The following is a 25383-nucleotide window of genomic DNA, read 5'->3' as shown; positions in this document are numbered from 1 at the left end:
CTCTGCTAGCCTTTCCCTCTAGCCCCACTCTGCTAGCCTTTCCCTCTAGCCCCACTCTGCTAGCCTTTCCCTCTAGCCCCACTCTGCTAGCCTTTCCCTCTAGCCCCACTCTGCTAGCCTTTCCCTCTAGCCCCACTCTGCTAGCCTTTAACCCCACTCTAGCCCCACTCTGCTAGCCTTTCCCTCTAGCCCCACTCTGCTAGCCTTTCCCTCTAGCCCCACTCTGCTAGCCTTTCCCTCTAACCCCACTCTGCTAGCCTTTCCCTTTAACCCCACTCTGCTAGCCTTTCCCTTTAACCCCACTCTGCTAGCCTTTCCCTTTAACCCCACTCTGCTAGCCTTTCCCTTTAACCCCACTCTGCTAGCCTTTCCCTTAACCCCACTCTGCTAGCCTTTCCCCCCACTCTAACCCCACTCTGCTAGCCTTTCCCTTTAACCCCACTCTGCTAGCCTTTCCCTTTAACCCCACTCTGCTAGCCTTTCCCTTTAACCCCACTCTGCTAGCCTTTCCCTTTAACCCCACTCTGCTAGCCTTTCCCTTTAACCCCACTCTGCTAGCCTTTCCCTTTAACCCCACTCTGCTAGCCTTTCCCTTTAACCCCACTCTGCTAGCCTTTCCCTTTAACCCCACTCTGCTAGCCTTTCCCTTTAACCCCACTCTGCTAGCCTTTCCTCTAACCCCCACTCTGCTAGCCTTTCCCTAAACTAACCCCACTCTGCTAGCCTTTCCCTCTAAACCCCACTCTGCTAGCCTTTCCCTCTTAACCCCACTCTGCTAGCCTTCCCCCCCACTCTAAACCCCACTCTGCTAGCCTTTCCCTTTAACCCCACTCTGCTAGCCTTTCCCTCTAGCCCCACTCTGCTAGCCTTTCCCTCTAGCCCCACTCTGCTAGCCTTCCCCTCTAGCCCCACTCTGCTAGCCTTTCCCTTTAACCCCACTCTGCTAGCCTTTCCCTTTAACCCCACTCTGCTAGCCTTTCCCTCTAACCCCACTCTGCTAGCCTTTCCCTTTAACCCCACTCTGCTAGCCTTTCCCTTTAACCCCACTCTGCTAGCCTTCCCCTCTAGCCCCACTCTGCTAGCCTTTCCCTTTAACCCCACTCTGCTAGCCTTTCCCTTTAACCCCACTCTGCTAGCCTTTCCCTTTAACCCCACTCTGCTAGCCTTTCCCTTTAACCCCACTCTGCTAGCCTTTCCCTTTAACCCCACTCTGCTAGCCTTTCCCTTAACCCCACTCTGCTAGCCTTTCCCTTTAACCCCACTCTGCTAGCCTTTCCCTTTAACCCCACTCTGCTAGCCTTTCCCTTTAACCCCACTCTGCTAGCCTTTCCCTTTAACCCCACTCTGCTAGCCTTTCCCTTTAACCCCACTCTGCTAGCCTTTCCCTTTAACCCCACTCTGCTAGCCTTTCCTTTCTTAACCCCACTCTGCTAGCCTTCCCCTCTAGCCCCACTCTGCTAGCCTTTCCCTTTAACCCCACTCTGCTAGCCTTCCCCTCTAGCCCCACTCTGCTAGCCTTTCCCTTTAACCCCACTCTGCTAGCCTTCCCCTCTAGCCCCACTCTGCTAGCCTTTCCCTTTAACCCCACTCTGCTAGCCTTCCCCTCTAGCCCCACTCTGCTAGCCTTTCCCTCTAGCCCCACTCTGCTAGCCTTCCCCTCTAGCCCCACTCTGCTAGCCTTTCCCTTTAACCCCACTCTGCTAGCCTTCCCCTCTAGCCCCACTCTGCTAGCCTTTCCCTCTAGCCCCACCCCACTCTGCTAGCCTTTCCCTCTAGCCCCACTCTGCTAGCCTTTCCCTCTAGCCCCACTCTGCTAGCCTTTCCTCTAACCCCACTCTGCTGCTTTCCCTTTAGCCTTCCCCTCTAGCCCCACTCTGCTAGCCTTCCCCTCTAGCCCCACTCTGCTAGCCTTTCCCCCCCACTCTAGCCCCACTCTGCTAGCCTTCCCTCTAGCCCCACTCTGCTAGCCTTCCCCTCTAGCCCCACTCTGCTAGCCTTCCCCCCCACTCTAGCCCCACTCTGCTAGCCTTCCCCTCTAGCCCCACTCTGCTACTCTGCTAGCCTTCCCCTCTAGCCCCACTCTGCTAGCCTTCCCCTCTAGCCCCACTCTGCTAGCCTTCCCCTCTAGCCCCACTCTGCTAGCCTTCCCTCTAAACCCCACTCTGCTAGCCTTCCCCTCTAACCCCACTCTGCTAGCCTTTCCCTTTAACCCCACTCTGCTAGCCTTCCCCTCTAGCCCCACTCTGCTAGCCTTTCCTTTAACCCCACTCTGCTAGCCTTCCCCCACTCTAGCCCCACTCTGCTAGCCTTTCCCTCTAACCCCACTCTGCTAGCCTTTCCCCCCTCTAGCCCCACTCTGCTAGCCTTCCCCTCTAGCCCCACTCTGCTAGCCTTTCCTCTAGCCCCACTCTGCTAGCCTTCCCTCTAGCCCCACTCTGCTAGCCTTTCCCTTTAACCCCACTCTGCTAGCCTTTCCCTCTAACCCCACTCTAGCCCCACTCTGCTAGCCTTTCCCTCTAGCCCCACTCTGCTAGCCTTTCCCTCTAACCCCACTCTGCTAGCCTTCCCTCTAGCCCCACTCTGCTAGCCTTCCCTCTAGCCCCACTCTGCTAGCCTTCCCCTCTAGCCCCACTCTGCTAGCCTTCCCTCTCGCCCCACTCTGCTAGCCTTCCCTCTAACCCCACTCTGCTAGCCTTTCCCTCTAGCCCCACTCTGCTAGCCTTTCCCTCTAACCCCACTCTGCTAGCCTTTCCCCTAACCCCACTCTAGCCCCACTCTGCTAGCCTTCCCCCCCACTCTAGCCCCACTCTGCTAGCCTTCCCTCTAACCCCACTCTGCTAGCCTTCCCTCTAACCCCACTCTGCTAGCCTTCCCTCTAACCCCACTAGCCCCCCTCTAACCCCACTCTGCTAGCCTTCCCCTCTAAACCCCACTCTGCTAGCCTTCCCTCTAACCCCACTCTGCTAGCCTTTCCCTTTAACCCCACTCTGCTAGCCTTCCCTCTAGCCCCACTCTGCTAGCCTTTCCCTTTAACCCCACTCTGCTAGCCTTCCCCTCTAAACCCCACTCTGCTAGCCTTTCCCTTTAACCCCACTCTGCTAGCCTTCCCTCTAGCCCCACTCTGCTAGCCTTTCCCTCTAGCCCCACTCTGCTAGCCTTCCCCTCTAGCCCCACTCTGCTAGCCTTTCCCCACTCTGCTAGCCTTTCCCTCTAACCCCCACTCTGCTAGCCTTTCCCTCTAACCCCACTCTGCCCCTTTAACCCCACTCTGCTAGCCTTCCCCCCCACTCTAGCCCCACTCTGCTAGCCTTTCCCTTTAACCCCACTCTGCTAGCCTTCCCTCTAGCCCCACTCTGCTAGCCTTTCCCTCTAACCCCACTCTGCTAGCCTTTCCCTCTAACCCCACTCTGCTAGCCTTTCCCTCTAACCCCACTCTGCTAGCCTTTCCCTCTAACCCCACTCTGCTAGCCTTTCCCTCTAGCCCCACTCTGCTAGCCTTTCCCTCTAACCCCACTCTGCTAGCCTTTCCCTCTAACCCCACTCTGCTAGCCCCACTCTGCTAGCCTTTCCCCACTCTAGCCCCACCCCACTCCGCTAGCCCTTTAACCCCACTCTGCTAAACCCCACTCTGCTAGCCTTCCCCTCTAAACCCCACTCCGCTAGCCTTCCCCCCACTCTAAACCCCACTCTGCTAGCCTTCCCTCTAAACCCCACTCTGCTAGCCTTTCCCTCTAAACCCCACTCTGCTAGCCTTTCCTCTAACCCCACTCTGCTAGCCTTTCCCTCCCCACTAACCCCACTCTGCTAGCCTTTCCCTCTAACCCCACTCTGCTAGCCTTTCCCTCTAACCCCACTCTGCTAGCCTTTCCCTCTAACCCCACTCTGCTAGCCTTTCCCTCCTCTAGCCCCACTCTGCTAGCCTTTCCTCTAGCCCCACTCTGCTAGCCTTTCCCTCTAACCCCACTGATAGTTAACCTCTCTCTCCTTACTCCTCCACAGAGTCAGGGCAGAACAGCAGAGTGAAATGTAAGAGAACTGAATCGGGGATGAGGGAGGACGAGTGAACACAACTAGGACGAGGAGAATAAACGGGCCGACTTCCCGCCCTCCATTAGCCAACGTCCTTAGGGTCTGATGACATCATTCCATCACTTCCTGCCTCCAGCCCCATGTCGTCATCCCGAAGAGCAGAGCCCAGAAGCCATTGTAGTGTGTGTGTGTGTGTGTGTGTGTGTGTGTGTGTGTGTGTGTGTGTGTGTGTGTGTTTCATTGTGTTGTATGTTCTGACTTCATAAAGATCTGATTTGGATGTTTTTAGCAAGTAGATCAGCTTTAATATTGCAGATAGAAGCCACAATCCAAATGATTTTCTGCATCATTTTCATAGATAGATATATTAGATGATAGATTGGATGATAGATTAGATGGATATTTTTATAAATGTTCCTTCTTTATTCTTGTCCCCTAACCCTACCCCCCCTCCCATAATTGCAGTAAATGAACAACGATAGTTAGGCTTCCACTTTCTACTACAAACATTTCACAGACAGTATATTTTACATGAGTTATCTTTTGTTTTTCAGTCCCAGTCCTTCAGCTCCCCTCAACCCCTCCCATCTATCTCTGAACACCATCCAGTCCTTCAGCTCCCTCAACCCCTCCCATCTATCTTTGAACACCATCCAGTCCCAGCCTTCAGCTCCCCTCAACCCCTCTCTGAACACCATCCAGTCCTTCAGCTCCCTCAACCCCTCCCATCTATCTCTGAACACCATCCAGTCCTTCAGCTCCACTCAACCCCTCCCATCTATCTCTGAACACCATCCAGTCCTCCCCTCAACCCCTCCCATCTCTGAACACCATATCCTCAACCCCTTCCATCTATCTCCGAACACCATCCAGTCCCAGCCTTCAGCTCCCCTCAATCCCTCCCATCTATCTCTGAACACCATCCAGTCCTTCAGCTCCCCTCAATCCCTCCCATCTATCTCTGAACACCATCCAGTCCTTCAGCTCCCCTCAACCCCTCCCATCTATCTCTGAACACCATCCAGTCCTTCAGCTCCCCTCAACCCCTCCCATCTATCTCTGAACACCATGTAAATTAAACACGAACAGCTTTGTTAAAAGTATTATATTATTGCTCGATTAACTATGACTTATTAAATTAAAAAAGCTACATGTGGGCTGTACCAAAACAAGTGCTGTAAAAACTGGACAGTTTTATCTCCATCTCTTCATTCAAAGATTCAATCATGGACAGGGGGTGCGTCACCTGTTGTGGTCATCCTGTCTGGGTTGGCCCCCCCTTGGGTTGTGCTGTGGCGGAGATCTTTGTGGGCTATACTCAGCCTTGTCTCAGGATGGTAAGTTGGTGGTTGAAGATATCCCTCTAGTGGTGTGGGGGTGGGGTTATATCCTTCCTGTTTGGCCCTGTCCGGGGTGTCCTCGGATGGGGCCACAGTGTCTCCTAACCCCTCCTGTCTCAGCCTCCAGTATTTATGCTGCAGTAGTTTGTGTCGGGGGCTAGGGTCAGTTTGTTATATCTGAAGTACTTCCCTGTCCTATTCGGTGTCCTGTGTGAATCTAAGTGTGCGTTCTCTAATTCTCTCCTTTCTTTCTCTCTCTCGGAGGACCTGAGCCCTAGGACCATGCCCCAGGACTACCTGACATGATGACTCCTTGCTGTCCCCAGTCCACCTGGCCATGCTGCTGCTCCAGTTTCAACTGACCTGAGCCCAAGGACCATGCCCCAGGACTACCTGACATGATGACTCCTTGCTGTCCCCAGTCCACCTGGCCATGCTGCTGCTCCAGTTTCAACTGTTCTGCCTTATTATTATTCGACCATGCTGGTCATTTATGAACATTTGAACATCTTGGCCATGTTCTGTTATAATGACTGACTGGCCACCCCACATAGCCTGGTTCCTCTCTAGGTTTCTTCCTAGGTTTTGGCCTTTCTAGGGAGTTTTTCCTAGCCACCATGCTTCTACACCTGCATTGCTTGCTGTTTGGGGTTTTAGGCTGGGTTTCTGTACAGCACTTTGAGATATCAGCTGATGTACGAAGGGCTATATAAATAAAATTGGATTTTATTTGATTTTGACACTTACTGACAGTTGTGGCTGCTTTGTGTGATGTATTATTGTCTCTACCTTCTTGGCCTTTGTGCTGTTGACTGCCAAATGTTTGTACCCTGTTTGAAGCAGCTACCATGTTACCATGTTGTCATGTTGTGTTGCTACCATGTTGTGTTGTTGCTATGTTGTGTTGCTACCATGTTGTCCTTCTGTAGCATGTTGTAACGTTGCTACCATGTTGTTGTCACATGACTGTTGCTATAAAAGCCTGCTAAATGTATGTGTTATTATATTATGTTGTTGTCGTGTTGCTACCATGTTGTGTTGCTACCATGTTGTGTTGCTACCATGTTGTTGTCATGTTGCTACCATTGTTGCTTGTTGTTGTGTTGCTACCATGTTGTTGTTGCTACCATGTTGTTGCTACCATGTTGTTTGTACCATGTTGTTGTCATGCTTACCATGTTGTTGATGTCGTGTTGCTACCATGTTGTTGATGTGTTTGCTACCATGTTGTTGTTGTTGTGTTGCTACCATGTTGTTGATGTCGTGTTGCTACCATGTTGTTGTCGTGTTTGCTACCATGTTGTTGTTGTTGTGTTGCTACCATGTTGTTGTTGTTGTGTTGCTACCATGTTGCTGTCATGTTGTCATGTTGCTACCATGTTGTTGTTGTTGTATAATACCATGTTGCCATTTCATGTTGCTACCATGTTGCTGTCATGTTGTCATGTTCCCGCTACCATGTTGTTGCTCTACCAACTGAGCTTGTGTTGCTACCATGTTGCTGTCATGTTGTCATGTTGCAACCATGTTGTTGTGTTGCTACCATGTTGTCAAGTTGCTACCATGTTGTTGTTGTTGTGCTTCTACCATGTTGTTGTTGTTGTGTTTCTACCATGTTGTTGTGTTGCTACCATGTTGTCATCGTGTTGTGTTGCTACCATGTTGTTGTTGTGTTGCTACCATGTTGTTGTTGTGTTGCTACCATGTTGTTGTCATGTGTTGCTGCCTTGCTATGTTGCCGTCTTCGGTCTCTATGTAGTGTCTCTCATTGTGATGTACATTTTGTCCTATATTTATATTTTATATTTTTTTAATATCCCAGGGTCTTTAATATCCCAGGGTCCCATCCCCCACGGGAGGCCTTTTGGTAGGCCGTCATTGTAAGTAAGAATTTGTTCTTAACTGACTTGCCTAGTTAAATAAAAAAATGATCGTCTCTTCGCAAGAAGATGTTATATATTTATTTTTCTTTAGCCATTTTGGGTCAGATTCCTCACCTTCTCCCCTTTCCTCCTCCATTTTGGGTCAGATTCCTCACCTTCTCCCCTTTCCTCCTCCATTTTGGGTCAGATTCCTCACCTTCTCCCCTTTCCTCCTCCATTTTGGGTCAGATTCCTCACCTTCTCCCCTTTCCTCCTCCATTTTGGGTCAGATTCCTCACCTTCTCCCCTTTCCTCCTCCATTTTGGGTCAGATTCCTCACCTTCTCCCCTTTCCTCCTCCATTTTGGGTCAGATTCCTCACCTTCTCCCCTTTCCTCCTCCATTTTGGGTCAGATTCCTCACCTTCTCCCCTTTCCTCCTCCTCCAGATTCCTCACCTTCTCCCTTTCCTCCTCCATTTTGGGTCAGATTCCTCACCTTCTCTCCTTTCCTCCTCCATTTTGGGTCAGATTCCTCACCTTCTCCCCTTTCCTCCTCCATTTTGGGTCAGATTCCTCAGTAATGCTGCATGCAATTAGTTGGTTGTAATTTTAGATGCTGAATATGGAAATGTCTGCACTAACTGCATGTGTGACATAACTCCACCAGTCCTATTTATGATATAATTTACAGAAATTATCCTGATATTCTTTCTCCAAAAATAATGTTTCATGAATTTGTATTTGCGTCATGATGGAAAGCCTATTATGCTCCCTGACCCCTTACACAACGGGTGGGTCTAATCCTGAATTCTGATTGGTTAAAAAAAATATATACTTAAAAAAAAAATGCATTTTAATGTCATAGATGTACATCATAGATATAGAATGCGATTTTTTTTAAATATATTTCTTTTTAACCAATCAGAATTCAGGATTAGACCCACCCGTTGTGTAAGCAGACAATGTATAAAAAGTGTCCCTCCAACATTTGCAACATTGTTTCAATATCCAAATTCAAGTTCCAGATGTTTGAGTTTATTTTTACAGGGACAGTGGACATTAATCAACGTTTCAGTAAAAGGTTTTAGACAGCTGGCAAATTTTCAACTGCAGTCCCTGGGCAGGTTATTATGTCCCATACTAAGAAGCATGTTGGGATGAGACAGACAGGCAGGCAGCTTTTCTCAGCCGGTCAAAATCATTTTTATGGATACATACAAAGAACACAGGTTAAACGAAACTACGTGCAGCTAGTTTGCCGTCTTTCCAGCTTCCATCTCAAGTGATTGTGTTAGCTGTGTTGTTGGCTAGCTCCCCTGAACAACAGTGTAATGATGAGAGAGCACATTTTCTATGAACGGGCGAAATCACGCCTCATTAGCTCACTGTTACAAATGTATCCAAATAAAATGTCTCTAGAAAACAGCTTAAACAAAACACAGCTACTGTAGTTCTGTCTACACTGTTACACTGAGTTAGCTGTAGATGAAAACAGCTTAAACAAAACGCAGCTACTGTAGTTCTGTCTACACTGTTACACTGAGTTAGCAGTAGATGTCTAGCAGGCAAGGGATGTTGACGCGACTGTAAGTTAGCAGTAGATGTCTAGCAGGCAAGGGATGTTGACGCGACTGTAAGTTAGCAGTAGATGTCTAGCAGGCAAGGGATGTTGACGCGACTGTAAGTTAGCAGTAGATGTCTAGCAGGCAAGGGATGTTGACGCGACTAAGTTAGCAGTAGATGTCTAGCAGGCAAGGGATAAGAACGTTGACGTGACTAAGTTAGCTGTAGATGGCTAGCAGGCAAGGGATAAGAACGTTGACTTGACTAAGTTAGCAGTAGATGGCTAGCAGGCAAGGGATAAGAACATTGACTTGACTGTAAGTTAGCTGTAGATGGCTAGCAGGCAAGGGATAAGAACGTTGACTTGACTAAGTTAGCAGTAGATGGCTAGCAGGCAAGGGATAAGAACGTTGACGTGACTGTAAGTTAGCAGTAGATGGCTAGCAGGCAAGGGATAAGAACATTGACTTGACTGTAAGTTAGCAGTAGATGGCTAGCAGGCAAGGGATAAGAACATTGACTTGACTGTAAGCTAGCAGTAGATGGCTAGCAGGCAAGGGATAAGAACATTGACTTGACTGTAAGTTAGCAGTAGATGGCTAGCAGGCAAGGGATAAGAACATTGACTTGACTGTAAGTTAGCTGTAGATGGCTAGCAGGCGGGATAAGAACGTTGACTTGACTAAGTTAGCAGTAGATGGCTAGCAGGCAAGGGATAAGAACGTTGACGTGACTGTAAGTTAGCTGTAGATGGCTAGCAGGCAAGGGATAAGAACGTTGACTTGACTAAGTTAGCAGTAGATGGCTAGCAGGCAAGGGATAAGAACGTTGACGTGACTGTAAGTTAGCTGTAGATGGCTAGCAGGCAAGGGATAAGAACGTTGACGTGACTGTAAGTTAGCAGTAGATGGCTAGCAGGCAAGGGATAAGAACGTTGACGTGACTGTAAGTTAGCTGTAGATGGCTAGCAGGCAAGGGATAAGAACGCTGACGTGACTGTAAGTTAGCTGTAGATGGCTAGCAGGCAAGGGATAAGAACGTTGATGTGACTGTAAGTTAGCTGTAGATGGCTAGCAGGCAAGGGATAAGAACGTTGCCAGCCAGTATGGCAATGGAACATTTAGAACGAACGACTGGGTCACGTCCACATATACCGGAGGAAACAAAATTAAAAGACTGAACGACTCTGATGGAACTAACAACCAGCCGGCATGGGTAGACAACCCTAGATTTAGAACTAACAACCAGCCGGCATGGGTAGACAACCCTAGATTTAGAACTAACAACCAGCCGGCATGGGTAGACAACCCTAGATTTGTCAGGACTATATCTTGTGGAAGGATGAAATAGTATGAATAAATTAATCAAAATAAAATGTTGTAATGAAAATATGGAAATCATTATTTAAATATGTTGGCAACCCGTTGCACCTAACAGGTGTTAGGTCCTGGAAGCCGGTGTTAGGAGGATATATTGGAACGGGAGTTAGGTCCTGGAAGCCGGTGTTAGGAGGATATATTGGCACAGGTGTTAGGTCCTGGAAGACGGTTTTAGGAGGATATATTGGAACGGGTGTTAGGTCTTGGAAGCTGGTGTTAGGAGGATATATTGGCACGGGTGTTAGGTCTGGAAGCTGGTGTTAGCTGAAGCCATGTTGTTGGATATATTGGCACGGGTGTTAGGTCCTGGAAGCCGGTGTTAGGAGGATATATTGGCACAGGTGTTAGGAGGATATATTGGAACGGGTGTTAGGAGGATATATTGGCACCCATGGGTGTTAGGAGGATATATTGGCACAGGTGTTAGGAGAATATATTGGAACGGGTGTTAGGTCCTGGAAGCCGGTGTTAGGATGATATATTGGCACAGGTGTTAGATCCTGGAAGCCGGTGTTAGGAGGATATATTGGAACGGGTGTTAGGTCCTGGAAGACGGTTTTAGGAGGATATATTGGCACGGGTGTTAGGAGGTCCTAGACAAAGTATGGACAGCTGTTGCCGGCTTTCAGGCATTATCACTTAATTAGGCCAAACAGGTGTAGTGTTACTGGGAATGATCCTGTTGCAACAGGAGATTTGCTACAGCTTCCCTGCATCCGGTCCCCTAACAGTGTCTGGCTCCAGTTGCTACAGGAGATTTGCTACTGTAGCTTCCCCTGCATCCTGTTCACCCACACTCCCATGCTGACCTTGTAGAGCTGCCTCCATGGCGCCGTCTCTGGCCCTACGGAGCCGTCTCTGGCCCTACGGAGCCCTCTGGCCCTAGGAGCCGTCTCTGGCCCTACGGAGCAGTCTCTGGCCCTACGGAGCCGTCTCTGGCCCTACGGAGCAGTCTCTGGCCCTACGGAGCAGTTCTGGCCCTACGGAGCAGTCTCTGGCCCTACGGAGCAGTCTCTGGCCCTACGGAGCAGTCTCTGGCCCTACGGAGCAGTCTCTGGCCCTACGGAGCAGTCTCTGGCCCTACGGAGCAGTCTCCTGGCCCTACGGAGCAGTCTCTGGCCCTGGAGCAGTTCTCTGGGATGGATTGATGGGTGTATGTTTTCAGGTGGCGGAGCAGTCTCTTCAGCCCTACCAGTCTCTCGGTGTGGTTCCCAGGCCGGAGTCGGTTCTGGGGGCTAGGGATGGATTGATGGGTGTACCAAACTGGTCAGGTGGCTGGGGCTACAGTAATGACAGTGGTGCTTCAGACAGACACAGCAGAGAGTTAAGAAAAACTGCAATCCAGTCAGTGATAGCAGTAGTCCTTCCCAGGCCCAGGCAGACGGCTACACTCATCTCTGCTTCCAGGAACACACCCACCAAACTAACTACTGCAGTCTAGCCTGGTTACCATAACTACTGCAGTCTAGCCTGGTTACCATAACTACTGCAGTCTAGCCTGGTTACCATAACTACTGCAGTCTAGCCTGGTTACCATAACTACTGCAGTCTAGCCTGGTTACCATAACTACTGCAGTCTAGCCTGGTTACCATAACTACTGCAGTCTAGCCTGGTTACCTACTAGTCTAGCCTGGTCACCATTTCACAGCACCACTTCACAGCCACAGTAACAGTTATCTAACGCGTGAGTCTGGAGGTTCCTGGACCTGCCCTGTTTCTGTTGGGGATTTCATTTAGTGGGATGCATCCCAAATGTCCCTATTATAGTGCACTACTTTTCCCAGGGGGGCATAGGGCCATATAGACAATAGGGTGCCACTTGGGACACAGACTCGGTGTACTGTACTGTGGGGTTGGCGAAAGGCTTTAGGAAGAGCCTCCAAATGATTCTACCCTTCCACCCTTCAGAGTGGAAATATCCCGTAAAGAGCAAAGCAATACGGGCGTAACGTTACAGCTGGGTATGGAAATAGTACGACAGATGGTTGGACTGTGTGTGAACGTCTGTCCTGAGTATAGAATAAGTACTACTACAGTTCTTACCTTCGGTGTAGTATAGCTAGCCAGCCAAGCTCACCGCCCACTAAGGTCAGGCAGAAAACAACCCTGATGGTTAAAAAGAAGGAAGGAACATTATTTCAGACTGCAGAACAAGAAGTCATGTGGACTCAACACTGAATATCAAGCCACTCCCCTCCTCTGCTTTCTGCCGACTCAGCTACATTGTTACTGTAGACATATTTGATTTGCATAATGTCTGTCAGCTACATCTGTTACTGTAGACATATTTGATTTGCATAATGTCGGTCAGCTACATCTGTTACTGTAGACATATTTGATTTTTATTTTATTTATTTATTTATTTTATTTCACCTTTATTTAACCAGGTAGGCAAGTTGAGAACAAGTTCTCATTTACAATTGCGACCTGGCCAAGATAAAGCAAAGCAGTTCGACAGATACAACGACACAGAGTTACACATGGAGTAAAACAAACATACAGTCAATAATACAGTATAAACAAGTCTATATACAATGTGAGCAAATGAGGTGAGAAGGGAGGTAAAGGCAAAAAAGGCCATGGTGGCAAAGTAAATACAATATAGCAAGTAAAACACTGGAATGGTAGTTTTGCAATGGAAGAATGTGCAAAGTAGAAATAAAAATAATGGGGTGCAAAGGAGCAAAATAAATAAATTAAATACAGTTGGGAAAGAGGTAGTTGTTTGGGCTAAATTATAGGTGGGCTATGTACAGGTGCAGTAATCTGTAAGATGCTCTGACAGTTGGTGCTTAAAGCTAGTGAGGGAGATAAGTGTTTCCAGTTTCAGAGATTTTTGCAGTTCTTGACTCCAGTCACTGGCAGCAGAGAACTGGAAGGAGAGGCGGCCAAAGAAAGAATTGGTTTTGGGGGTGACTAGAGAGATATACCTGCTGCAGCGTGTGTTACAGGTGGGAGATGCTATGGTGACCAGCGAGCTGAGATAAGGGGGGACTTTACCTAGCAGGGTCTTGTAGATGACATGGAGCCAGTGGCTTTGGCGATGAGTATGAAGCGAGGGCCAGCCAACGAGAGCGTACAGGTCGCAATGGTGGGTAGTATATGGGGCTTTGGTGAAAAAAATGATTGCACTGTGATAGACTGCATCCAATTTGTTGAGTAGGGTATTGGAGGCTATTTTGTAAATGACATCGCCAAAGTCGAGGATTGGTAGGATGGTCAGTTTTACAAGGGTATGTTTGGCAGCATGAGTGAAGGATGCTTTGTTGACTGTAAATAGGAAGCCAATTCTAGATTTAACTTTGATTGAGATGTTTGATATGGGTCTGGAAGGAGAGTTTACAGTCTAACCAGACACCTAAGTATTTGTAGTTGTCCACGTATTCTAAGTCAGAGCCGTCCAGAGTAGTGATGTTGGACAGGCGGGTAGGTGCAGGTAGCGATCGGTTGAAGAGCATGGATTTAGTTTTACTTGTATTTAAGAGCAATTGGAGGCCACTGAAGGAGAGTTGTATGGCATTGAAGCTTGCCTGGAGGGTTGTTAACACAGTGTCCAAAGAAGGGCCGGAAGTATACAGAATGGTGTCGTCTCCGTAGAGGTGGATCAGAGACTCACCAGCAGCAAGAGCGACCTCATTGATGTATACAGAGAAGAGAGTCGGTCCAAGAATTGAACCCTGTGGCACCCCCATAGAGACTGCCAGAGGTCCGATTTGCATAATGTCGGTCAGCTACATCTAACGGTTACTGTAGACATATTTGATTTGCATAATGTCGGTCAGCTACATCTGTTACCGTAGACATATTTGAGTTGCATAATGTCTGTCAGCTACATCTGTTACTGTAGACATTTTGATTTGCATAATGTCTGTCAGCTACATCTGTTACCGTAGACATATTTGATTTGCATAATGTCGGTCAGCTACATTGTTACTGTAGACATATTTGATTTGCATAATGTCGGTCAGCTACATCTAACGGTTACTGTAGACATTTTGATTTGCATAATGTCCGTCAGCTACATCTGTTACTGTAGACATTTTGATTTGCATAATGTCTGCCAAGTGCCGAATACAAAAAAAAGAGTAAGACTGTTAATTGAAATGCATTCCAGGTGACTACCTCATGAAGCTGGTTGAGAGAATGCGTGGGAGTGGGCGAAGCGGACATCAAGGCAAAGGGTGGCAACTACATGATTCCATATGTGTTATTTCATAGTTTTGATGTCTTCACTATTATTCTACAATGTAGAAAATACTACAAATAAAGAATAACCCTGGAATGAGTAGGTGTGTCCAAACCCTGAGTAGGTGTGTCCAAACCCTGAGTAGGTGTGTCCAAACCCTGAGTAGGTGTGTCCAAACCCTGAGTAGGTGTGTCCAAACCCTGAGTAAGTGTGTCCAAACTTTTGACTGGTACTGTGTGTGTGTGCTACATACAAACAGACCAGTATCTCTGTCTGCTACATACATACATACAAACAGGGGACGATGACAGACCAGTATCTCTGTCTGCTACATACATACATACATACATACATACATACATACATACATACATACATACATACATACATACATACATACATACATACATACATACATACATACATACATACATACAGGGGACCATGACAGACCAGTGTCTCTGTCTGCTACATACAAACAGGGGACGATGACAGACCAGTATCTCTGTCTGCTACATACATACAAACAGGGGACCATGACAGACCAGTATCTCTGTCTGCTACATACATACAAACAGGGGACCATGACAGACCAGTATCTCTGTCTGCTACATACATACAAACAGGGGACCATGACAGACCAGTATCTCTGTCTGCTACATACATACAAACAGGGGACCATGACAGACCAGTATCTCTGTCTGCTACATACATACAAACAGGGGACCATGACAGACCAGTATCTCTGTCTGCTACATACATACAAACAGGGGACCATGACAGACCAGTATCTCTGTCTGCTACATACATACAAACAGGGGACCATGACAGACCAGTATCTCTGTCTGCTACATACATACAAACAGGGGACCATGACAGACCAGTATCTCTGTCTGCATACATACATACATACATACATACATACATACATACATACATACATACATACATACATACATACATACATACATACATACATACATACATACATACATACATACATACATACATACATACATACATACATACATACATACATACATACATACATACATACATACATACATACATACATACATACATACATACATACATACATACATACATACATACATACATACATACATACATACATACATACATACATACATACATACATACATACATACATACATACATACATACATACATACATACATACATACATACATACATACATACATACATACATACATACATACATACATACATACATACATACATACATACATACAGGGGACCATGACAGACCAGTATCTCTGTCTGCTACATACAAACAGGGGACCATGACAGACCAGCCTCTGTCTTCTACATACATACAGGGGACGATGACAGACCAGTATCTCTGTCTGCTACATACATACAAACAGGGGACCATGACAGACCAGTATCTCTGTCTGCTACATACATACAAACAGGGGACCATGACAGACCAGTATATCTGTCTGCTACATACATACAAACAGGGGACCATGACAGACCAGTATCTCTGTCTGCTACATACATACATACAAACAGGGGACCATGACAGACCAGTATCTCTGTCTGCTACATACAAACAGGGGACCATGACAGACCAGTATATCTGTCTGCTACATACATACATACAAACAGGGGACCATGACAGACCAGTATCTCTGTCTGCTACATACATACATACAAACAGGGGACCATGACAGACCAGTATCTCTGTCTGCTACATCCATACAAACAAACAGGGGACCATGACAGACCAGTATCTCTGTCTGCTACATACATACAAACAAACAGGGGACCATGACAGACCAGTATCTCTGTCTGCTACATCCATACAAACAAACAGGGGACCATGACAGACCAGTATCTCTGTCTGCTACATACCTACATACAAACAGGGGACCATGACAGACCAGAATCTCTGTCTGCTACATACATACAAACAGGGGACCATGACAGACCAGTATCTCTGTCTGCTACATACATACATACAAACAGGGGACCATGACAGACCAGTATCTCTGTCTGCTACATACATACATACAAACAGAGGACCATGACAGACCAGTATCTCTGTCTGCTACATACATACAAACAGGGGACCATGACAGACCAGCATCTCTGTCTGCTACATACAAACAAACAGGGGACCATGACAGACCAGTATCTCTGTCTGCTACATACCTACATACAAACAGGGAACCATGACAGACCAGTATCTCTGTCTGCTACATACATACATACAAACAGGGGACCATGACAGACCAGTATCTCGGTCTGCTACATACATACATACAAACAGGGGACCATGACAGACCAGTATCTCTGTCTGCTACATACATACATACAAACAGGGGACCATGACAGACCAGTATCTCTGTCTGCTACATACCTACATACAAACAGGGAACCATGACAGACCAGTATCTCTGTCTGCTACATACATACATACATACATACATACATACATACATACATACATACATACATACATACATACATACATACATACATACATACATACATACATACATACATACATACATACATACATACATACATACATACATACATACATACATACATACATACATACATACATACATACAGGGGACCATGACAGACCAGTTTCTCTGTCTGCTACATACCTACATACATACAGGGGACCATGACAGACCAGTTTCTCTGTCTGCTACATACCTACATACAAACAGGGAACCATGACAGACCAGTATCTCTGTCTGCAATACCTACATACAAACAGGGAACCATGACAGACCAGTATCTCTGTCTGCTACATACATACATACAAACAGGGGACCATGACAGACCAGTATCTCTGTCTGCTACATACATACATACAAACAGGGGACCATGACAGACCAGTATCTCTGTCTGCTACATACATACATACAAACAGGGGACCATGACAGACCAGTATCTCTGTCTGCTACATACATACATACAAACAGGGAACCATGACAGACCAGTATCTCTGTCTGCTACATACATACATACAAACAGGGGACCATGACAGACCAGTATCTCTGTCTGCTACATACATACAAACAGGGGACCATGACAGACCAGTATCTCTGTCTGCTACATACATACATACAAACAGGGGACCATGACAGACCAGTATCTCTGTCTTAAACATACATACAAACAGGGAACCATGACAGACCAGTATCTCTGTCTGCTACATACATACAAACAGGGAACCATGACAGACCAGTATCTCTGTCTGCAGAATGTTTTGTCTAAACGGAGAAACCAGACATGGTCTCTGAAGGCTCAAGGCCAAGAGCCATGAAAATAAATAACAAAACCGCTCCACAGCCGATAACGACAGTATAGAGTCGGACGGTTTGTTCAACTTTGAAATCTATGGTTTTTGTTTGGTATACATTTTAAAGGTGTTTCAGGGTAATTCCATTACTGTGACTGATACTCAATCCTAACAGTAACAGAGAGATTCCCCATTACTGACTGACTGATAAAAGCTCAAATGGCATATATTATTATATTAGATTATAGACGAGCTTTCTCTCTCCAATGACATGACCGACAGCTCAGGGTAGCTCTCAGACCACACCCACACAGGCAGCCCAGGGTAGCACTCAGACCACACCCACACAGGCAGCCCAGGGTAGCACTCAGACCACACCCACACAGGCAAGCCCAGGGTAGCTCAGACCACACCCACACAGGCAGCTCTGGGTAGTGACCACACACACACAGGCAGCTAGTGTAGCTCTCAGACCACACCCACACAGGCAGCTCAGGGCAATTATAACCTAATGTACACCAACTCATTTATTTTTTAAATATTTTATTTCACCTTTATTTAACCAGGTACCAGTTGAGAACAAGTTCCCATGACAGACATACTACAAACCTCAACAAACAAATTACCATATAACCTAAAATACACGACACAGACAGACTACCATATAGCAACAGTGAGACCCTGCAGCTCCATCACGGTTCTCTGAACAGGGGCAATTTGGTGTGGCGTGGGATTGGCGGGGGGTCCGTGAGTGTCTTTTGACTATTCCATTGGATCCCTCATGTCTGACTCATTGTTAGGACAAAGGTTTGGACCAAATGGGATACACTATATTTAATATAACATGAATCCTATGAAGAAATTATATATATATTATGTGTCAGAGCAACTCACAGATCACTGCACCTGTACATAGCCCATCTTTAAATAGCCCATCCAACCACCTCATCCCCATATTGTTATTTTTTTCTTGCTCCTTTGCACCCCAATATAAGAATGCATTACAATTATAGCAATTAAAACGCTGGAGTGATAGATGTGCAGAAGATGAATGTGCTAGCAGAGATACTGGGGTGCAAAGGAGAGAAAAAAATAACAATATGGGGATGAGGTAGTTGGATGGGCTATTTACAGATGGGCTATTTACAGGTGGGCTATTTACAGATGGGCTATTTACAGGTGGGCTATTTACAGGTGGGCTATTTACAGGTGGGCTATTTACAGGTGGGCTATTTACAGGTGGGCTATGTATTTGTACAGATGGGCTGTGTACAGATGGGATATTTACAGATGGGCTGTGTACAGATGGGCTGTGTACAGGTGCAGTGATCTGTGAGCTGCTCTGACAGCTGATGCTTAAAGCTCGTGAGGGAGATATGAGTCTCCAGCTTCAGAGATTTTTGCAGATTGTTCCAGTCATTGGCAGCAGAGAACTGGAAGGAAAGGCGGCCAAAGGAGTAATAGGCTTTAGGGATGATCAGTGAGATATACCTGCTGGAGCACGTGCTATGGGTGGGTGCTGCTATGGTGATCAGTGAGCTGAGATAAGGCGGAGCTTTACCTAGAATAGATTTATAGATGACCTGGAGCCAGTGAGTTTGGCAACAAATATGTAGCGAGGGCCAGCCAACGAGAGCAGACAGGTCGCAGTGGTGGTTAGTATATGGGGCTTTGGTGACAAAACGCATGGCACTGTAGTAGACTACTCAGCAAATTGGAAGCAGAGTGTTGGAGGCTAGGTATTTGTAGTTGTCCACATATTTTAAGTCCGAGCCGTCCAGAGTAGTGATACTGGACGGGCGGGCAGGTGCGGGCAGCGATCGGTTGAAGAGCATGCATTTAGTTTTTCTTGCATTTAAGAGCAGCTGGAGGCCACGGAAGGAGAGTTGTATGGCATTGAAGCTCGTCTGGAGGTTTGTTAACACAGTGTCCAAAGGGCCAGATGAATACAGAATGGTGTCGTCTGCGTAGAGGTGGATCAGAGAATCACCAGCAGCAGGAGCGACATCATTGATGTATAGAGAGAAAAGAGTCGGCCCGAGATTGAACAATGTGGCACCCCCATAGAGACTGCCAGAGGGCCGGACAGCAGGCCCTCCGATTTGACACACTGAACTCTGAGAAGTAGTTGGTGAACCAGGCGAGGCAGTCATTTGAGAAACCAAGGCTGTTGAGTCTGTCGATGAGGATGTGGTGATTGACAGAGTCAAAAGCCTTGGCCAAGTCGATGAATACGGCTGCACAGTATTGTCTCTTATCTATAGCGGTTATGATATCGTTTAGGACCTTGAGCGTGGCTGAGGTGCACTCATGACCAGCTCGGAAACCAGTTTGCATAGCGGCGAAGGTACGGTGGGATTCGAAATGGTCGCTGATCTGTTTGTTAACTTGGCTATCGACGACCTTAGAAAGACAGGGTAGGATAGATATAAGTCTGTAACAGTTTGGGTCTACAGTGTCTCCCCCTTTGAAGAGGGGGATGACCGCGGCAGCTTTCCAATCTTTGGGCATCTTGGGTTGAACAGGCTAGTAATAAAGGTTGCAACAATTTCAGTGGATCATTTTAGAAAGAGAGGGTCCAGATTGTCTAGCCCGGCTGATTTGTCGGGATCCAGATTTTACAACTCTTTCAGAACATCAGCTGTCTGGATTTGGGTGAAGGAGAAATGGGGGGGGGAGACTTGGGCAAGTTGCTGTGGGGGGTGCAGGGCTGTAGACCGGGGTAGGGGTAGCCAGGTGGAAAGCATGGCCAGCCGTAGAAAAATGCTTCTTGACATTCTCAATGATTTATCGGTGGTGACAGTGTTTCCTAGCCTCAGTGGTCGGCTGGGAGGAGGTTCTCTTATTCTCCATGGACTTTACAGGCCTTAAGGGTTTATGATAATCACAAGGAGACTGTTCTACAGTACACCTTAATTAAGGGTTTATGATAATCCCCAGGAGGAAGTTCTACCATCAAGAGTTAGGGTTAACCAGCTAGTGGGCTAGGCAGACAACAGCAAAGCTTGCCTCTAATCACACCAAATCCCAGTCTACTAGCCCACACTACTACAGGCAAAGCCCACACTACTACAGGCAAAGCCCACACTACTACAGGCAAAGCCCACACTACTACTGGCAAAGCCCACACTACTACTGGCAAAGCCCACACTACTACAGGCAAAGCCCACACTACTACAGGCAAAGCCCACACTACTACAGGCAAAGCCCACACTACTACAGGCAAAGCCCACACTACTACAGGCAAAGCCCACACTACTACAGGCAAAGCCCACACTACTACTGGCAAAGCCCACACTACTACAGTCAAGCCATATCTGAAGCAGAAAATGTTTTGATTGGTAATCTGAGCCAGCCTCTAGGAACCCCTGTAGCAGTTTCCTCTTTTTAACTGTTGACAGTCACAAGGCTCACCGAGCATCTCCTAGCAGGGAGCCCACACACATCGCTGAATCCCATGGGTTAGTCTTGGGATTTGGGCTGCTTGGTCATAGACCCAGATGGGGATGCTCACTAGAAGTCCACACACACACACACACACACACACACACACACACACACACACACACACACACACACACACACACACACACACACACACACACACACACACACACACACACACACACACACACACACACACACACACACACACACACACACACACACACACACACACACACACACACACACACACACACACACACACACACACACACACACACACACACACATTCCATGTGATAAGGCATGGCTTAAAAATCGATGACTATGCTAACAATAGTTAGCCTGTGATGATTTTAGTAATAAAAGCCTAATAGGGTGTTGGTGTCCAGAGCGGTTGGCAGCAGGGAGACACGCGTGGCACTGTGGTCAGGAGGTGACAGGGCTGAGACATGGGTCCATGTATACCCTGGAAATGATAAAAGACACGAAAAGTGTCAGGGCACTTCTTCACAAAACACTTAACGTAAAAAACTTAAGCTTCTTATTAAGGTTTTTTCTTTCTTTTTTTTTACTTCATGAAGATAGTTTGTAAGTGCAATTCATCAACAATATCTTTAAGATTTAATTATTTTCTTACGAACTTCGCAAATACAGTCTTACAAATCCTTTTCAAGATGTTTGTTGCTAAGCAACCATTTTAGCTAGCTATCTAGCTAGCAATGGCAATCACGTTAGCTTATCTCTTAGGGAGATTACAGAGTACTGAAACACGTTCTTGTGTTTACAATAATCAATACGGAAACTTTCAGATGAAGTTGGTGAGTGAATTAAACATGTTCCATTGCTTTCCTGAGCTGTTTTCTCTCACTGCCCTGAGTTTAAGACAAGGGTTTAGCTATCTTGGAATTAAGAACATTTCCAAGAACCTTATTTTCAAAAATCTTAAGTTCTTATTCACTTTATTTGGTGAAGGAACTTAACACCAGTGGTTTAACACATGACAAGAGACGGCGCGTCTCGGCTTTACGGGGATCAGTCATTTATAAAAGTGTCTCAGCTTCCACAAACACATGGGGCCCAAGCACCCACCCCAGGCCCTCACCATCACCCCCACCCCAGGCCCTCACCATCACCCCAGGCCCTCACCATCACCCCCACTCCCTCACCGTCACCCCAGGCCCTCAGAGTCACCCCCACCCACAGGCCCTCACCGTCACCCAAGGCCCTCACAGTCACCCAAGGCCCTCACAGTCACCCCCACCCCAGGCCCTCACCGTCACCCCCACCCCAGGCCCTCACCGTCACCCCCACCGTCACCCCCACCCCTGGCCCTCACCGTCACCCCAGGCCCTCACCGTCACCCCCACCCCTGGCCCTCACCGTCACCCCAGGCCCTCACCGTCACCCCAGGCCCTCACCGTCACCCCCACCCCAGGCCCTCACCGTCACCCCCACCCCAAGGCCCTCACCGTCACCCCCCCCCCCCCCTTAACCTCACTGTCAACCCAGGCCCTCACCCCCACCGTTGAAACCCTGTTCCCCACCCCAAGGCCCTCACCCCCACCCCAAGGCCCTCACCCCCACCCCAAGGCCCTCACCCCCACCCCAAGTCACCCCCACCCCCTCACCCCACCGTTAAACATGCCCCTCACCCCACCGTTTTCCCCTCACCCCACCGTTAGGCCCTCACCCCACCGTTTAAGCCCTCACCCCACCGTTTAGCCCTCACCCCACCGTTAAGAACCCTCACCCCAGTTACCCTCACCCCACCGTTAGGCCCTCACCCCACCGTTTCAAAAATCCCCTCACCCCACCGTTAGGCCCTCACCCCCACCCCAAGGCCCTCACCCCCACCCCAAGGCCCTCACCCCACCATTAGGCCCTCACCCCACCATTAGGCCCTCACCCCACCATTAGGCCCTCACCCCACCATTAGGCCCTCACCCCCACCCCAAGGCCCTCACCCCAAGGCCCTCACCCCCACCCCAGGCCCTCACCCCATCATTAGGCCCTCACCCCCACCCCAAGGCCCTCACCCCACCATTAGGCCCTCACCCCCCCATTAGGCCCTCACCCCACCATTAGGCCCTCACCCCACCATTAGGCCCTCACCCCACCCCAAGGCCCTCACCCCACCATTAGGCCCTCACCCCACCATTAGGCCCTCACCCCACCATTAGGCCCTCACCCCCACCCCAAGGCCCTCACCCCCACCCCAAGGCCCTCACCCCAAGGCCCTCACCCCATCATTAGGCCCTCACCCCCACCCCCCCTCACCCCACCATTAGGCCCTCACCCCACCATTAGGCCCTCACCCCCCATTAGGCCCTCACCCCACCATTAGGCCCTCACCCCCCACCCCAAGGCCCTCACCCCCACCCCAAGGCCCTCACCCCCACCCCAAGGCCCTCACCCCCACCCCCTCACCCCACCGTTAGGCCCCCTCACCCCACCGTTAGGCCCTCACCCCACCGTTAGGCCCTCACCCCACCGTTAGGCCCTCACCCCACCGTTAGGCCCTCACCCCACCGTTAGGCCCTCACCCCACCGTTAGGCCCTCACCCCCACCCCCACCCCACCGTTAGCCCTCACCCCCACCCCAAGGCCCTCACCCCCACCCCAAGGCCCTCACCCCCACCCCCACCAAGGCCCTCACCCCACCATTAGGCCCTCACCCCACCATTAGGCCCTCACCCCACCATTAGGCCCTCACCCCACCATTAGGCCCTCACCCCCACCCCAAGGCCCTCACCCCAAGGCCCTCACCCCCACCCCAAGGCCCTCACCCCATCATTAGGCCCTCACCCCCACCCCAAGGCCCTCACCCCACCATTAGGCCCTCACCCCACCATTAGGCCCTCACCCCACCATTAGGCCCTCACCCCACCATTAGGCCCTCACCCCCACCCCAAGGCCCTCACCCCACCATTAGGCCCTCACCCCACCATTAGGCCCTCACCCCACCATTAGGCCCTCACCCCCACCCCAAGGCCCTCACCCCCACCCCAAGGCCCTCACCCCAAGGCCCTCACCCCCACCCCAAGGCCCTCACCCCACATTAGGCCCTCACCCCCACCCCAAGGCCCTCACCCCACCATTAGGCCCTCACCCCCACCCCAAGGCCCTCACCCCCACCCCAAGGCCCTCACCCCAAGGCCCTCACCCCACCCCAAGGCGGCATAGAACCACCTCACTATACCAGCAGAGTACCGTCTCCTAACCAGTATAGTACCACCTCACTATACCAGTATAGTACCACCTCACTATACCAGTATAGTACCACCTCACTATACCAGTATAGTACCACCTCACTATACCAGTATAGTACCACCTCACTATACCAGTATAGTACCACCTCACTATACCAGTATAGTACCACCTCACTATACCAGTATAGTACCACCTCACTATACCAGTATAGTACCACCTCACTATACCAGTATAGTACCACCTCACTATACCAGTATAGTACCACCTCACTACCAGTATAGTACCACCTCACTATACCAGTATAGTACCACCTCACTATACCAGTATAGTACCACCTCACTATACCAGTATAGTACCACCTCACTATACCAGTATAGTACCACCTCACTATACCAGTATAGTACCACCTCACTATACCAGTATAGTACCACCTCACTATACCAGTATAATAATAATATAATATAATAATAATAATATATACCATTTAGCAGACGCTTTTATCCAAAGCGACTTACAGTCATGTGTGCATACATTCTACGTATGGGTGGTCCCGGGGATGGAACCCACTACCCTGGCGTTACAAGCGCCATGCTCTACCAACTGAGCTACAGAAGGACCATATAGTACCACCTCACTATACCAGTATAGTACCACCTCACTATACCAGTATAGTACCACCTCACTATACCAGTATAGTACCACCTCACTATACCAGTATAGTACCACCTCACTATACCAGTATAGTACCACCTCTACTGTCTCCTAACCAGTATAGTACCACCTCTACTGTGTCTCCTAACCAGTATAGTACCACCTCTACTGTGTCTCCTAACCAGTATAGTACCACCTCTACTGTGTCTCCTAACCAGTATAGTACCACCTCTACTGTGTCTCCTAACCAGTATAGTACCAACTCTACTGTCTCCTACCACCACTGCTTCTTACTAGAATAACATCCGTTGATACTGATGCAACTGGGACAGTTGGAAACTAAAGACCTTCCTGCCCTCCCACTGAACCATATTAAGATAAGTACTGATAAGAACCAGCAGACTGAAT

At 48.5% G+C, this 25383-nt stretch overlaps 1 protein-coding gene and 1 pseudogene across 1 annotated transcript; one reads left to right on the top strand and one right to left on the bottom strand.

Annotated features, from left to right (window-relative positions):
• LOC124033801 overlaps positions 1-25383 on the bottom strand; it is a 185824-nt pseudogene that overhangs the window by 131210 nt on the left and 29231 nt on the right.
• On the top strand, positions 21924-24297 carry LOC123992656 (extensin-like). Its single transcript, XM_046294040.1, has 4 exons — positions 21924-21932; positions 22234-22791; positions 23440-23568; positions 24085-24297. Exons 1-4 carry the CDS (start codon positions 21924-21926, stop codon positions 24295-24297), a joined length of 909 nt encoding a protein of 302 aa, XP_046149996.1.

The sequence above is a fragment of the Oncorhynchus gorbuscha genome, linkage group LG01 (genome assembly GCF_021184085.1).
Source record: "Oncorhynchus gorbuscha isolate QuinsamMale2020 ecotype Even-year linkage group LG01, OgorEven_v1.0, whole genome shotgun sequence".
Classification (NCBI taxonomy): Eukaryota; Metazoa; Chordata; class Actinopteri; order Salmoniformes; family Salmonidae; genus Oncorhynchus; species Oncorhynchus gorbuscha.
Note: the sequence above shows the minus strand (reverse complement) of the source record. Positions and strands in the feature narration are given on the sequence as shown.

Excerpts from the sequence above, each read along its gene's own strand:
- LOC123992656 (XM_046294040.1), top strand. Across the intron at positions 22,792-23,439 it reads CGTTTTCCCCTCACCCCACC|GCCCTCACCCCACCATTAGG; the intron begins GTTAGGCCCTCA and ends ACCCCCCATTAG. Across the intron at positions 23,569-24,084 it reads TTAGGCCCCCTCACCCCACC|GCCCTCACCCCCACCCCAAG; the intron begins GTTAGGCCCTCA and ends CCCCACCATTAG.